The sequence below is a fragment of the Camarhynchus parvulus genome, chromosome 22 (genome assembly GCF_901933205.1).
Source record: "Camarhynchus parvulus chromosome 22, STF_HiC, whole genome shotgun sequence".
NCBI lineage: Eukaryota > Metazoa > Chordata > Aves > Passeriformes > Thraupidae > Camarhynchus > Camarhynchus parvulus.
Genome location: NC_044592.1, coordinates 1,339,025 through 1,355,925, shown reverse-complemented (window position 1 = coordinate 1,355,925; position 16,901 = coordinate 1,339,025). Strand labels below are relative to the sequence as shown.

General features: G+C 58.3%; 2 protein-coding genes across 2 annotated transcripts in view; both read right to left on the bottom strand.

The window, feature by feature from the left end:
- BIN3 (bridging integrator 3) overlaps nucleotides 1-7,891 on the bottom strand; it is a 48,757-nt gene extending 40,866 nt beyond the window's left edge. Inside the window, exon 1 of the mRNA XM_030964210.1 lies at nucleotides 7,848-7,891. Coding sequence (XP_030820070.1) covers nucleotides 7,848-7,855 — 8 coding nt within the window. The 5' untranslated portion in view covers nucleotides 7,856-7,891. The remainder of the gene's footprint in view (nucleotides 1-7,847) is intronic.
- A 5,990-nt stretch (nucleotides 7,892-13,881) lies between these two features.
- EGR3 (early growth response 3) lies at nucleotides 13,882-16,901 on the bottom strand. Its single transcript, XM_030964208.1, has 2 exons — nucleotides 16,659-16,901; nucleotides 13,882-15,605 (listed from the first exon to the last, which is right to left on the bottom strand). The coding sequence occupies exons 1-2, from the start codon at nucleotides 16,810-16,812 to the stop codon at nucleotides 14,566-14,568; spliced, it is 1,194 nt and encodes a 397-aa protein (XP_030820068.1). The 5' UTR covers nucleotides 16,813-16,901; the 3' UTR covers nucleotides 13,882-14,565.

Here is a 16,901-nt window from a genome sequence, read left to right as displayed (position 1 = left end):
CATCGGCCACGTCGGGCTCCAAAAAACATCAATATTGACTCAGAGGGAGGAAAACAGAGCCTGGGGCTGGGTTTGCACCTGCCCAGCGTGGCCACCGCTCCAAAACATGGAAAATACTGGGAATAACCAACAACCTCTGCAAATCCGTAGCAGGGAAAACACCAGGAATAACCAACAACGTGTGCACAGAAAACACCAGGAATAACCAACAACCTGTGCAAATCCATAACAAGGAAAACACCAGGAATAACCAACAACGTGTGCACAGAAAACACCAGGAATAACCAACAACCTGTGCAAATCCATAACATGGAAAACACCAGGAATAACCAACAACCTGTGCAAATCCCTAACATGGAAAACACTGGGAATAACCAACAACCTGTGCAAATCCATACCAAGGAAAACACCAGGAATAACCAACAACCTGTGCACAGAAAACACCAGGAATAACCAACGACCTGTTCAAATCCATAACGTGGAAAATATTGGGAATAACCAACAACCTGTGCAAATCCATAATGTGGAAAACATTGGGAATAACCAACAACCTGTGCAAATCCTTAACAGGGAAAACACCAGAAATAACCAACAACCTGTGCAAATCCACACCACAGAAAAAAATAGGAATAACCAACAACCTGTGCAAATCCATACCAAGGAAAACACCAGGAATAACCAACAACCTGTGCAAATCCATAATGTGGAAAACACCGGGAATAACCAACAACCTGTGCAAATCCATACCAAGGAAAACACCAGGAATAACCAACAACGTGTGCAAATCTAGAATGTGGAAAACACCAGGAATAACCAACAACCCCACTTTTGAGGCTGTGCAAACCTGTCTGGCCTCCCATCTTCTGGGAAAGACAAAGACCCCCTTTTCCCTGTGGGAATTCACCTGGGCAGGAGTGGGAAACCAGAGCAGGGGATGTTTGGGAGTCTGGTTATGAGGCTTGTCTTGATGTAGTCTCAGGAACCTTAAAAAACACTCTAGAAAGCCAAAAATGGGGCACTTGGAGCAGTAAGAGGATGATACAGTATTTATTTTTTGAAGGAGGGATGGCCAAGGGAATCACTGGATTGCACATGAGGAAGAGGGGGATGAGGATGCCCCAATCCAAAGCCTAAAGGAAGTCATGGAACTCAACTGAGATTCCAAAAACATCCCAGCTGTCCATGCAAGGCTAGAAAGGCAGAGCTGCCTCACTGCCTGGGTGCAGGAATTGGAAATTTGGGGGGATTAATCCAAGCTCTGTCACCAGCAGGAGCCCTCTGGAACAGCTTTCCTGTGTTGGTACAAGGGACATCACTGTGCCCTTGGGAGTGATCCCTGCGTTCCTGGGAGTGATCCCCATGTTCCAGGGAGCCTACCCTGTGTTCCAGGACTGATCCCCATGCTCCTGGGAGAATTCCCTGTGCTCCTGGGAGCATTCCCTGTGTTCCTGGGAGCATTCCCTGCGTTCCTGGGAGAATTCCCTGTGCTCCTGGGAGCATTCCCTGTGTTCCTGGGAGCATTCCCTGAGCATTCCCTGTGTTCCTGGCAGCATTCCCAGCCCTCACACAGCACAGAGAACTCACAAGGAAGGAGGGATGGCCCAGGATTAACTCCACACCACTCAACAAAGCACCAACCTGCCAACAGCCCTTAAATCTCTTGGGATTTCCCTTACAAAGAAATTAAGGATATGAGTGCCCAGGAGCTCAAATGGTGGCAGTTTGTGCCACTTCCAGCTCTGCAAGACAAAGCTCCATCCTCCTCCTCAGCTGCAGCATCTAAACCCTGGAAAAAGAGGGATCAACCCAGAACTAATGGTGCCCAACGCCAGAGAGACGCACATGGAAGTTGAGCAAACTCCCTGCTTCCCTTGAAGGAAATGAATTTGTAGAGCATTTTTAAAGCTTGATAGAAAGTTCACATAGTGTATGCATGCATAATCCAACACATCCCAAAGCAGCCAGGGCTGGAACAAAGCTCTCCCTCTCCTGCAGCGATGCCAGGGCCAGAACTGTGACATTTCAGCAGTGGGGCACGACCTCACGTGTGTCAGCGCGGCCATGGACGTCACGCCGGGCCCTGCAGCCGTGAATGGCCCGATTGATGCCGGGAGGGCAACCCCAGGAACAGGAGGCCGGGAGGGAGCAGCTCCAGGAAGGGGCAGCCAGGATGAGGGCACACACACACACAGGGTGGGACTGAGGGCACACACACACACACAGGGTGGGACTGAGGGCACACACACACACACAGGGTGGGACTGAGGGCACACACACACACCCAGGGATGGACTGAGGGCACACACACACACAGGGATGGACTGAGGGCACACACACACACAGGGCTGGACTGAGGGCACACACACACACCCAGGGATGGACTGAGGGCACACACACACACACAGGGTGGGACTGAGGGCACACACACACAGCCAGAGCTGGACTGAGGGCACACACACACCCAGGGATGGACTGAGGGCACACACACACACACCCAGGGCTGGACTGAGGGCACACACACACACACAGGGTGGGACTGAGGGCACACACACACACCCAGGGATGGACTGAGGGCACACACACACACAGGGATGGACTGAGGGCACACACACACACCCAGGGATGGACTGAGGGCACACACACACACCCAGGGATGGACTGAGGGCACACACACACCCAGGGATGGACTGAGAGCACACACACACACCCAGGGATGGACTGAGGGCACACACACACACACAGAGCCAGACTGAGGGCACACACACACACAAGGCTGGACTGAGGGCACACACACAAGGCTGGACTGAGGGCACACACACAGCCAGAGCTGGACTGAGGGCACACACACACACACAGGGATGGACTGAGGGCACAGACACACACACAGGGTGGGACTGAGGGCACACACACACACAAGGCTGGACTGAGGGCACACACACACACCCAGGGATGGACTGAGGGCACACACACACACACACACAGCCAGAGGCAGACTGAGGGCACACACACACACCCAGGGCTGGACTGAGGGCACACACACACACAGGGATGGACTGAGGGCACACACACACCCAGGGATGGACTGAGGGCACACACACACACAGGGCTGGACTGAGGGCACACACACACACACACACCCACACACACAGGGTGGGACTGAGGGCACACACACACCCAGGGATGGACTGAGGGCACACACACACACCCAGAGCCAGACTGAGGGCACACACACACACAGGGATGGACTGAGGGCACACACACACACACACACACCCACACACACAGGGTGGGACTGAGGGCACACACACACACCCAGGGATGGACTGAGGGCACACACACACCCAGGGATGGACTGAGGGCACACACACACACCCAGGGATGGACTGAGGGCACACACACACACCCAGAGATGGACTGAGGGCACACACACATACACAGAGCCAGACTGAGGGCACACACACACACAAGGCTGGACTGAGGGCACACACACAGCCAGAGCTGGACTGAGGGCACACACACACACCCAGGGATGGACTGAGGGCACACACACAGGGATGGACTGAGGGCACACACACACACACAGGACCGGACTGAGGGCACACACACACACAGGGCTGGACTGAGAGCACACACACACACAGGGATGGACTGAGGGCACACACACACCCAGGGCTGGACTGAGGGCACACACACACACAGGGCTGGACTGAGGGCACACACACACACCCAGGGATGGACTGAGGGCACACACACACACACAGGACCGGACTGAGGGCACACACACACACACCCAGGGATGGACTGAGGGCACACACACACACACAGGACCGGACTGAGGGCACACACACACACACCCAGGGATGGACTGAGGGCACAGACACACCCAAGGCTGGACTGAGGGCACACACACAGGGATGGACTGAGGGCACACACACACACAGCCAGAGCCGGACTGAGGGCACACACACACAGGGATGGACTGAGGGCACACACACACACACACACACACACACACACCCCCAAGGCTGGACTGAGGACGATTGTGCGGCCACGCTGGAACCCCGCGGGCTCCGAGCCCCTCGTGCGTCAGCCGCGCTCCAGAGGGTGACGTGGCCGGAGAAGAAAGAGACTCAGAATTCCCCCGGAGCTCCCCCCGCTCGCCGGGCAACTCTTGGAGTTCTGGATGCTGTGAATTTCAGACTTTCTGTACACACAGACTGTGGCACCCAGCAGAGCGCTGCATTTGACCTGAGGCTGTGGAGAAGGCTATTGTAGTCTTTCATTAGCAAGGCACAAAATGGTTAACTACCTGGAATGTAACTATATTGGAATATAACTATATAATTATTTGGAATATAACTATATAACTATTTGGAATATAACTATATTGGAATATAACCATATAATTATTTGGAATATAACTATATTAGAATATAACTATATAATTATTTGGAATATAACTATATTAGAATATAACTATATAATTATTTGGAATATAACTATATTAGAATATAACTATATAACTATTTGGAATATAACTATATTGGAATATAACTATATAACTATTTGCAATATAACTATATTGGAATATAACATATAACTATATTAGAATATAACTATTTGGAATATAACTACATTGGAATATAACTATATAATTATTTGGAATATAACTATATTGGAATATAACTATATAACTATTTGCAATATAATTATATTCCAAACCTCCGCTCACCAGGCGACTGTTGGAGTTCTGGATGCTGAGAATTTCAGACTTTCTGTGCTGACAGATTCTGACTCCCAGGAGTATGCTGCATTTGACCTGAGGCTGTGGAAAAGGCTTCCAAAATGTATTGATAGCACTGGGATTACGGGTGTGGAGTTAGAAGTGTGCGATATCACAAGGTGAAAAACTTAAGAGTTTGGGGTTTTAGAATATAGTAATAAATATGGAGCAAGATGGAGGTTTTAGGGCTGAGGCAGGTTGTTCTTCTTTACCTTCTTCACATTCTTCTTCATGGGTTTGGGTGGTATTTTGTAACTGAACAGAAAAGTCCACAGTGCAGACTTCAAGTGACCAGTTATTGGGTTAAAAGTGAAAATAGTTTAGGTGTAATTTCTTAATTGGATAGTTTAGCCTTAAAAGACCTTGTACCAAGAGATAGTTAACCATTTTGTGCCTTATTAATGAAAGACTACAAAACTCACTGCTGTGAGACTGTAACTGATAAAAAATAATAAACATCTGAGTCTAAATTATCATCTCAAGTGCCTTCAATCCTGACCTCAACAGAGGTAGGAAAAGGAAGCTGAAAACCAGCAGGCAACGACCTCGGATTCCTCCCCAGAAAGAGGTGAAAACACCCAATCTCCTCAAGAAAGGGCTCCCAGAAAAAGCCACGTGTGTCGTGGGGACAAGGGACAGTCCCTGGGGATGCATGGACACTGGGAAGTGTGGATAGCCTGCACCCAAATTATTCCTCATCCACTGCGTGAAGGGATTCTTTATTCCTCACATTTTGGCTCTGAAGCCCCTTCAGGACCAGAGGGTCCCTTCCAGAGTCCCTTCCCTCAGATTCCCTGGGAAAAGTTGGCTCCAAAACCTCGTTAGCCAACGCCGTCCATAATTGTTGCTGTTCTGAGTGCAAGGATTCCAGTGGATAAATGTGTATTTTTAATCAGTACCTGTGTGCACCTCATTACATTCTTGCAGTACATTTCCAAACCACGACTTCCACAGCTCCCAACCCAAAAAAATTTCCATTGCCACCATGGAACTCAACCTGCCAGGCAAGGAAAAGCCCTTTGAGCTCTTGACCCATCCCATCCTTTGCCTCCCACAACAGCGCTGGATCTCCAGAACTACCCAGGATGAGAAACCACACACAGCAGTCCAGATTCATTTCTAATATTATTGATTTCTAACACAATTAAATTACATAAGCACCAATGTGTCCATACTGAGCCCTCACCACTTTGATTCAAACACGTGGGAATCCTTTCCTCTTTTTTTTAAAGGAGAAAGCTTTACTTTCATGGAGTTGAAGGTGGTTTTCCAGCATTTCAGAGCCAATGGGGACATTGTGAACCCTCCGTGTACCTGCAGCAGCACCTGGGCAGGGGCAGGGAGGAGAGGGAACGGTGGGAAGGGGCCAGGGGGCTGTGGGGGGCACAGGTGAGGGGTGTGAGGGGGGCACACCTGAGGGGGTGACTACAGGGACAGCAGGGACACGCCTGGCCAGCACTGGGGACGCCACCAGGACAAACCTGGCCAGCACTGGGACAAACTTGGCCAGGGCTGGGGCAAACCTGGCCAGCACTGGGGATGCCACCAGGACAAACCTGGCCAGCACTGGGGACGCCACCAGGACAAACCTGGCCAGCACTGGGACAAACCTGGCCAGGGCTGGGGCAAACCTGGCCAGCACTGGGACAAACCTGGCCAGGGCTGGGGCAAACCTGGCCAGCACTGGGACAAACTTGGCCAGGGCTGGGGCAAACCTGGCCAGCACTGGGGATGCCACCAGGGCCAGCACCAGGACAAAGGACAAACCTGGCCAGGACTGGGGACGCCACCAGGACAAACCTGGCCAGCACTGGGACAGATTTGGCCAGGGCTGGGGCAAACCTGGCCAGTACTGGGGATGCCACCAGGGCCAGCACCAGGACAAAGGACAAACCTGGCCAGGACTGGGACAAACTTGGCCAGGGCTGGGGCAAACCTGGCCAGTACTGGGGATGCCACCAGGGCCAGCACCAGGACAAAGGACAAACCTGGCCAGGACTGGGACAAACTTGGCCAGGGCTGGGGCAAACCTGGCCAGCACTGGGGACCGCACCAGGACAAATCCAGACACCACTGGGGACCCCACCAGAACAAACCTGGCCAGGACTGGGACAGATTTGGCCAGGGCTGGGGCAAACCTGGTCAGCAATGGGGATCCCACCAGGGCCAGCACCAGGACAAACCTGGCCAGGACTGGGACAAACCGGGCCAGGACTGGGACAAACCGGGCCAGGACTGGGGACGCCACCAGGGCCTGCACCAGGATAAACCTGGCCAGAACTGGGAAAGACTTGGCCAGGACTGGGGACCCCACCAGAACAAACCTGGCCAAGACTGGGACAAACTTGGCCAGGACTGGGACAAACCTGGCCAGCACTGGGGATGCCACCAGGACAAACCTGGCCAGGACTGGGACAGACTTGGCCAGGACTGAGGCAAACCTGGCCAGCACTGGAGATCCCACCAGAACAAACCTGACCAGCACTGGGACAAACTCAGCCAGGACTGCGGTAAATCCGGTCAGCACCGGGGCCCACTCCGGGGCCAGCCCCGGGCCGAGCCAGGCCAGCACTGTGAATGCACCGGCTCCGCTCCAGGGCCAGCACCGGGACAAGCCCCGGCAGCACCGGCTCCATCCAGGGCCTGCAGCGGGGCTCCCACCGGGCCAAGGCCGCTCAGCACCGGGGCCGCTCCGGGCCCGTCCCCGGCTCCTCCTCACCCGCAGCGCCCAAGGTGAGGAGCCGGGACCGGGCGGGCCGGTGCCAGCGGTTCGGGTTCCTCTGCCCTGCCCCGCTCCCGGTTCCGGTTTCTCCGCCCTGACCCGGTGCCGGCGCTCCCGTTCCCCCGCTCTTCTCCACTCCTTGTCCCGGTTTCTCCGCCCTGACCCGGTGCCGGCGCTCCCGTTCCCCCCGCCGTGCTCCTCTGCCGGTTCCGCTGGTCCCGGTTCCTCCGCCCTGTCCCAGTCCCGGTGCCGGCGCTCCCGTTCCCCCTGCCCTGCCCCGCTCCCGGTCCCGCTGGTCCCGGTGCCGCTGGTCCCGGTGTCCCGGGGTCCCCCCGCACTCACCAGCTCATGTTCCCCTCCGCCCCGCGCCGCTCCCGGAAGTGCCGCCGCTCTTAGCCCCGCCCCTTCCGGCAGCGCTCAGCCCCGGGGCCGCGCGCCGCGGTGACGCCACGCGGCGGGAGCGTGACGTCACATGGCGGGGGGGAGCGTGACGTCACGGGGAGGGCGCGCGGGGAGAAAACCCCGAAATTCGCCGGGTTTCGGTGAAATGGGCTGGAAATGGGGCGGGAGGGGGTGGAGATATAAACCGCTGGGAGCTGTGGAGTGCCCCCGGGGTGGGCCTGGAGAAGGAACGGCCTGGATCAGCCTGGGGTGGGCCTGGAGAAGGAACGGCCTGGATCAGCCTGGGGTGGGCGAGGAGAAGGAACGGCCTGGATCAGCCCTGGGGTGGGCGAGGAGAAGGAACGGCCTGGATCAGCCCTGGGGTGGGCGAGGAGAAGGAATTTAATGGATCAACCCCGGGATGGGCAAGAAGGAATGGCCTGGATCAACCCTGGGACAGGCAAGAAGGGATTGCCTGGATCCAGCCCAGGGTGGGCGAGGGCACAGGGAGGGAATGCCCAGGAGCATCCCAGAAGTGGGTGAGGGCAGGAGCATGGAATGCCCAGGAACAGCCCGGAGTGGGCAGTGGCACAGGGAGGGGATGCCCAGGAGCATTCCTGGGCTGGGCGAGGGTCAGGAACTGCCTGGCAGCATCCTGAGCTGCATGAGGGCACGGAGAGGGTGCCCAGGGTTATTCCCTGGGGTGCGTGTGGGCAGGGGGTGCCCAGGGTTATTCCCTGGGGTGGGCGAGGGCTCAGGGAAGGGATTCCCGGGATGGGCGAGGGCAGGGGGTGCCCAGGGTTAGTCCCTGGGATGCGTGTGGGCAGGAGGTGCCCAGGGACACCCCGGGGTGGGCGAGGGCAGGGGAGGAGCAGGACTGCCCCAGTCAAGAAAATCCAAGGGACATGCATCACCTTTGGAAGAGCAGGAACATCCAATTTTGGTCAGAAACCACCCCAAACCCATCTTGAGGAGGCTGGACAGGGGTGGGAGGGACAGCAAAGTCCTTTTGGTGACCAAAAACCCACCGTGCCCTCAGCACTGACCCATCAGCCACCTCCATCCATGAGCCCAGCATGCAGCAGGGCCCCCCAAGGTCGGGGTGCCCCTGGAGCCCCAGGGTGCCATGGTGGGGGTGGGACAGCCCTGGTGCCACCGGGCTGGTGACAGCAGCCACATGCCAGCACACGGGGCGGCGGCCCCGGGCCGGGCGCCAGGGGTGGCTTTATCAATTAGCAGGTGGAGGTAAACAGCACGGTAATTACAGGCACGGAGGATGATGCTAAACTGGGAAGGTGTTACCGACACCGCTGAGGACAGGGATTAGCCCAAAAGGAGCAGGGGGGGCAGATCCGGGGGGGGCACCAGTGCCAGGGGGGCAACCGCCACCATTGTCCTGTGTTGGGCCAGGATGGGTGCAGAGGGGACGCTGGGAGGGGGCCTGAGGGGAAGGGATGGGTTTTGGGGTGTGGGTGGGCGTCAGAGCAAACCCCGAGGGGAGGCAGCCCCGAGAGTCCCCACATCCCCATCCAGGTGATGAGGAGGAAGAGGAAGGCTGGGGCCAGGAGGGTTTTGCTGTCAGCTGGGCCAGGTTGTTGCTCCTGGGCCTGTCCCCACCGTGGTGCCCCACACTGTCACCGGGGATGGGACCAGACAGAGCTGGGACGAGCCTGGGTGTGACATCCTGATGGCCACAGGACTCGGGGAGCACCTTCTGTGGAGGCTCTGCTGTTTGTCCCCCTGTCCCAGGAGGATGAGTCTGGTCCCTTCCTGCAGAGGGGATGGGGATGGATCCACACGGTCCCACGGGGCGGGAGATGAGGTCAGACGATCCAGAACCATCCAGGCCTTCTGTGGGTGATGTCTCCTGCCAGGCAGTGGCAGAAGCTGAGCCAGAGGTGAGAAGATCAGGGAAGGATCCCACCAACATCTGTACTCCAGCTGCAAACCAGGAGCTTCTGGCTGTGGGTCCTCCTCGCTCCCGAGCTGAGGGATGGGGTCCCAGCTCTTGGTGCTCCTCCTGAGCAGCAAATCCCATCCCGTGGAGAGCTCTTGGATCCAACCACATCCTGCAAAGCCCCGAGGACCCTCAGCAGGGAGGAGCGAGGTGTCGGTGGCCTCCTCAGGACCCCGCCGCTCCCGCTGAGGAGGCAAAGGCAGCAAGTTGTGTGGAGCTGGTACGTGACTGGAAGCCCTTCCCTCCTCCCCAGAACACAGATAGCCCAGAACGGGGATGGAAAGTGCCGTGTTTCCGTAGCAACCAACATTTTTCGTGCAAGGTGCTGCACGCACTCCCCGCGCTTTGCCACCCAAGGGTGCTCCTCACCTTCCTGCTCCGCGCCAGGGGGGTCCTGCCCAGCGGGATGCCCAGGCCTGGCTGCCAGAGAGGGTCCCCAGGGCCTGCTGGGCTCCTTCCCTCCTCCTCGCCCACAGAAGGAGCCCAAAGCATTGGTGGAACGTTGGGTGGCTCCTCGCTGGGGCAGCTCCTCTGCTGTGCCCGTTCCCAGGATCTCCAGCGTTTTCCAGCATGAGTCCTCGGTGGAGACGGGCAGTGGGCACCTCCAGCGGCACCAGCCCCAGCACAGCACCCTCAGGTGATGCTGGGGCCGTGGTGGTTCTCCCTGTGTGTGGCAGCTCTGGTTCCTGCCCGCTTGAGCTGCACGTGGGGACACCACGGGGACACCGATGGTTCCCAAACCATCCCGCAGCCCCTGCTGGCTGCAGCACCTCCAGAGCACACAGGGAAGGACAATCCCAGCTCGTCCCAGTCCAGCCTCACGTGGCCACCAAACACTCGACCACTGAGAATCCACACAGAGACCTGGTGCAGCACCAAAGCCAAGTCCTCAACAGCACGAGATGCCATCCCTGTCTGGGCCAGCTGTGCCCTGAGTCACCATCAAAACCTGGATTTTCCCCAAAATTAAAGCCTTTTCCAAGCCAGAGAACTCAACAAACCCCCTGGAATGGGCAGAGCTGCCCTGCAATGGCCGGAGCAGCAGCTTTTCCAGGCCCGGCTGTAGATCCAAATCAAAAATCAGGAAATCTGACAACATTGCCAACGCTTTCATACCCTGGCAACACCAGGAAAGACCACGGTGCCAATGCCAGCCGCCAGCACTGCCAGCAAGGCCGTGGGGAGGGGACACTTGTGGGACACTCAACCGGTCACGCTCCACCCCAGCCGAGCTGGACCTGCATGCACCAAGGGACCCCCAGACCCCGGTCTGGGATCCTCCAGCACAATCCCAACTCCGAAATTCCGGCTCCATCCCCAACCTGGGGAAGGATCCAACCACCACACGCCACCACTCCAAACATGCAAGCGCCTCCAAACTCCTTCTCCCACTCGTTCCTCGTGCCCGTGCGAGCGCCAGCGCTGAAACCCAGCGATTTATTTTTATCCCGAGCGATCCAGGCTGGGAAAAAAATCCCCTGCAGGCGCTGTCCCCGGGGCGATTTGGCGGGCGAAGGGCGCGGGGGCATTACCGGCTGAAGCGGCACGATCCTCTTTGGATCCTCTTTGCTGGCCCAAAGTTATCCCGGCAGCTGCGGAAGCCGCCGGCAAAATGGTGATGGGGTCAGGGCGGCGGCGGCGCGAGAGGGGAAAAACAGGATGGGGGGTCAAGGGCACAGCAAGGACACGGCGGATTTTTGGGGAGAGCGTGGGTGCCCACATGCCAGTTGGATGCCCTCCGTGCCAGTTGGGTGCCCGCCATCCTGGTTGGGTTTCCCCTGTCCCGGTGGGGTTCCCCCATCCTGGCTGGGTTCCCCCAGTCCTGGTGGGGTTCCCCCATCCCGGTCGGGTTCCCCCAATCCTGGTTGGGTTCCCCCATCCCGGTCGGGTTCCCCCAATCCTGGTGGGGTTCCCCCATCCCGGTCAGGTTCCCCCAATCCTGGTCGGGTTCACCCATCCTGGTCGGGTGCCCCTATCCTGGTGGGGTTCCCCCATTTTGGTCGGGTTCCCCCATCCTGGTTGGGTTTCCCCAGTCCCAGTGGGGTTCCCCCATCCTGGTCAGGTTCCCCCCATCCTGGTGGGGTTCCCCCCATCCCAGCTGGGTTCCCCTGTCCTGGTTGGGTTCCCCCCATCCTGGTCAGGTGCCCCCATCCTGGTGGGATTCCTCCATCCCAGTAGGGTTCCCCCATCCCGGTTGGGTTCCCCCATCCCGGTCAGGTTCACCCATCCTGGTCGGGTGCCCCAATTCTGGTGGAGTTCCCCCATTTTGGTTGGGTTCCCCCCATCCCGGTTGGGTTCCCTCCTATCCTGGTGGGATTCCCCCATCCCAGTTGGGTTCCCCCATCCCAGTTAGATGCCCCCATCCTGGTGGGGTTCCCCCATCCCAGTCTGGTGCCCCCCATCCCGGGGGAAAAGATGGGACGTGAGGACGGAGCCGGTCACCTTCGGGGTCACCCACCGGGGTCTTGCTGTGCCGTCCTGTGGATGGAACTGAAGCAGAGGGAGGGGGACTGAGAAAAAAAAGTGGGTTACTTTTTTTAAAAAAATCATATAAAAAATAATATTTAAGGAAATACAGCACTAGGAAAAAAAATTCTGTACAGACAGGTTTCAAAGTCGCCCGTAAAGAGAAACAGCACCCACTTCCCTGCACATTTGAACCCTTTTTACACTCCCCTTACACATTAAAACCTTGTTTTTTTAGTTTCCAAACCAATATAGATTAATTTAAGCAAATAAAGATATTTACTACAGATTTTGATTGTCAGCAAACACAATATATTTACTGCATTAGCATTTGCTCACAGTGCAAATGGTACAACAATACATCAGTTCAATATTTCTGATTTTTTCCCTTAAAAATGCTGTATGCATTAACTATCATATTTGCATTACAACATGACAAATGAGCAAATGAAATGTGTGTGAAAATTATCACCTTTTCACAATATCAAGCATAATTTTTTTTTAACCTTAGTATAAGGTACTATAAATCCAAGAAATAAAAACATCCACAAAATATATTACATCTGGTATGATTTTTTTTTTCTCTAAGTACTCAACTTTATACAAAAGTCTTTCAAAAAATATCATTCCCTTAGGTTTGTGTGGTTAAACCTGATTGTGGTTTGTTTTTTTTTTTTTTTTTGTTCCTTTCAGTTCACATAAATTAGACTGCATTCTTCCTCTTCTCTTTATTTTTTGTACGTTTTTAATGTATTTTTTTGTGTTTTTTTTCACATGCAGACATCAAACCTGGATAGCACGACCTTTTGGCAACAAAGATTTTTTTTTCTTTTTAAGTCATTATTATTTTTGCTTAGTTTAGCTTAAATGTCTGAGCACAGTTTTATTAAAACAAAAGAAGAAAAAAATCAGAGCAGTCATGCAATGACATGCACATACCAGAAGGAGAAAGAAAAAAAAAATAATAAAATAGAGGACTAATTGATTTTTCTCCTCCATAGTTGGGTGGTTGTTTTAAAGTGACCAAATAAAATAAAATAAAAATATCTCACATTATAAAAAGTATTCAGCAAAATACTGGGGTGCATTTTATTTTTCCCTGTATTTCTGTAAAGAATTTCCCTTCTGCTGAAAACAAAGAAAAAAAATAATAAAAAGGAAAAGAAAACCAAAATAAGAAAACAAACCCAAAAGCTGCTGCCAGGACATTGCTCCCCGCCGCCCCCCGGAGTTGGGGGGACCTGCAGAGCCGCCCCCCGGCCCCCCAGCCTGGCTCGGGGGGCTGAGCCCTCTTACCTCCAACACGGGGAGCCGGTGCTTGGGGACACGGGGGGGACACGGGGCCGGGGGGGGCAACGGGGGCTCCAGGCCCAGCGAGGAGAGGAGCCAGATCAGCTCCATCCATCCACCATCCACCCATCCACCATCCACCCATCCACCATCCATCCATCCATCCATCCATCCATCCATCCATCCATCCATCCATCCATCCATCCATCCATCCATCCATCCATCCATCCCCTCACGGATCCTGGAGCGCTCAGCCCCGGGGGAGCCGGGCAGGACGGGACCGGGGGGGCCGATCCTGGAGCAGCCAGCCCCGGCAGGGCGGGCGGGTCGGACCGAGCCCCGGGATCTGGGTCAGCCGGGATCATTCCCGGGATCGGCCGCCCGGGCAGCCCCGAGCCGGGCCGGCGGGGTGCGGGCGGGATGGAGCCGGGAGGTGCCGGGTGAGGGCCGTGGGGTGCGGGAGAGCCGGGATGGGGCAATCCAGCCGGGATCCGGGCGATGCGAGTAATCCAGGTGCGGGAGCGGGGAGCCGGGAGAGCCGGGCAAGGAGGGTGCGGACGGCCCGGCCCCGGGCGGTGCGGGTGTGGGCAGCCGGGATCCGGGAGGTGCGGGAGCTGGCGGCCGGGATCCAGGCAGCGCGGGCGGCCCGGCCCCGGGCAGTGCAGGTGGAAGCAGCCGGGATGTGGAAGGTGCAGGAGCAGGCAGCCGGGATCCAGGTGCTGCGAGCAATCCCAGAGCGGGCAGCGCGAGTCCGGGCAATCCGGGTGCGGGCAGTGCGGGTCCCATCGATCCAAGTGCAGGCAGGATCCAGGTGCGGGCAGCCTGGACCCGGTCAATCCGGGTGCGGGCAGAGCGGACCCGTCGCAGCACAACCCCGGTATCCTGAACACCGTGGGGTTCCCCCCGGAGCGGTGCCGAGGGCAAGGGGAGGAGAAGGGGTGCCACCGCGCCGCCCCCCACAATCCCTCAAGCGCACGTGGTGACGGCGGGGGCGAGGGCGACGGGGGGCGAGGTGGTGGCGGTGGCGGCGGGGGGCGCGGCGGGGGGCTGCACGCCCGAGCCCTTCTCGGCCTTCTTCTCCTTCTGCTTGAGGTGGATCTTGGCGTGCCGCTTGCGCTCGTCGGAGCGGGCGAACTTGCGGCCGCAGAACTCGCAGGCGAAGGGCTTCTCGCCGGTGTGGGTGCGGATGTGGGTGGTGAGGTGGTCGCTGCGGCTGAAGCTCCGCATGCAGATGCGGCACTGGAAGGGCTTGTGGCCCGTGTGGATGCGGAGGTGACGGGTGAGCTCGTCGGAGCGGGAGAAGCGGCGGTCGCAGCCCTCGGCCGGGCAGGCGTGGGGCCGCTCGTGCAGCGGCGTCTTGCTGGGCCGGTTGGGATACTTGCGGGGTCGGATGGGCTTGAGCGTGAGGGGCGGCTGCGGCAGCCCCCCGAAACCCGGGTGGATCTGCTTGTCCTTGAAGGCCTTGATGGTCTCCAGCGGGGTTATGGGGGGCGGGTTGACGCGGATGGGGTCCAAGCTCTGGAAGGGTTTGTGCTCCGTGATGGTGCCCATGTCGTTGGGGTGGTGGTAGAGGTTATAGTCTGGGATCATGGGGAAGAGGTTGCTGTCCAAGGCGGGCTTGGCCGCCTGGTAATCCTGGGGGGAGTAGGTGAGGCCAGGGTTGCTCTGGGGGTCGTGGAAGGAGACGGGCTCTGGGTAGAGGTCACTGCAGGAGGAGTAGGGCGGCAGCGCGGGGTACATCTGGTCCACCTCGCCCTGCGGCGGCCCCATGCTGCCCGCCGAGCTCTGCGTGCTGGTGAGCGCGCCCGAGGACGGCGGCACCCCCAGGATGCCGGCGCTCATCAGGCTGATGATGTTGTCCTGGCACCAGTTGGAGGGCGAGTCAAAAGCGAATTTCCCCAGGTAGGTGACAGTCTTGTTGCCCGGGGCGGGTTGAAAAGTGCCCGAGTAGGAGGACAATTCCTGACCGGCCTTTTCGTTCGCTAAGCCAATGTCCATAACATTATCTGCAAAGTGCGAGAGAAGCGGGGCAGGGTAAGCCGGGAGGGCCCGGGGATGCACCGCGAGATGCTCCGGGGGATGCTCCGGGGAGCGGGGATGCGCCAGTTCCCCCTCGCCTCGCTCCCCCCCTTCCCCTCGCCGCTTCCACCCCGCATATGCGGCGCTGCCTGCCGGGGGTCCCGACGATGCGGGGCCGCCCGCGCCGCCCCCGCGAGGAGCTGCCCGGGGTGGGTGGGTGGGTGGGGGGGGACACCCCACCGCCGCGCCGCCGGAGGAAGGAGGTACCTGCGGCTACAGGTAGGCTTCCTCCCCGTCCAGCCCCGGCAGCGCTGGGCACTCCGCGGAGCCGGGGCTGCGGCCGCCGACGCCGTTACCAGCTCGCCGCCTTCCCTGCGCCGAGCCCCGGCGAGGAGAAACACGGGGATGGGGATGGGGAGGGGGGGTTTAGCCTGGCGGGGCTCCGCGTGGGAGCGGGGACACGCGGGGAGCACCCGCCCCCGCCGCCCTCGGCGCTCACCTGTGCCCCCCCAGATCAGACCCTCCCTCTCTCCTGTGCCCCCCCTCCCCGTTTCCCCCAACCCCGCGCTCCGGGAAAGTCGGCGCCGCGTCCCGGGGAGCCCACGCTGCCGCCGCCGCCGCTGCGGGGTGTGGGGGGGCGGCTGCCACGGCCACGCGCGTCCGCGGCGCCTCCGCACCCGCGCGGATCCCGGCGCGGGCGGGCGGCCCCTGCGCGACACGGGGGTGCCCGGCCTTCCCCTCGTCCCCTCGGCCCTCCGGCTTTTCCACCCGGGCTCTCCTCCCCGCGGAGCCCGGCCGCCGTCCCCGTACCTGCGGCGGCGGCTCGGCGGCGGCAGCGCTCGGCGGAGCCCTGCAGCGATCGCGCGGAGACACGGCGAGGAAAGCGGTGGGTGGGTGCGGGGGGGGGGACGCTCCCCAGCCCCAGCTCTTCCCTTCCCTCCGAGGCTCCATGACACCCTACCCACAGCATCCTCCTCCTCGCCCCACCGGCTCCCCCCCTGCTCCTGCCTTCTCCCCATTTTCCTTCCCTCCCGCTTTACCTGCAGCCATCTGGTTGTAGTGAGCCACCGAGTCGCTGGTGCTGGAGAAGATATTCAAAGAGTTGGGGATCTCCTCTGGGTACAGATTGTCAGGCAATTGGTTCATCAAAGTGTTCATGGTCCCCGGCAGCTTCTCCAGTAGTTTGCCTGTCATAGCACTGGAGGAAAAGGCTGGTTCAACGTGGCTCCGAGCTCGGCTCCCGAGGAAACAACATCCGAGTGGCAAATCCGTGCGAGGGAAAT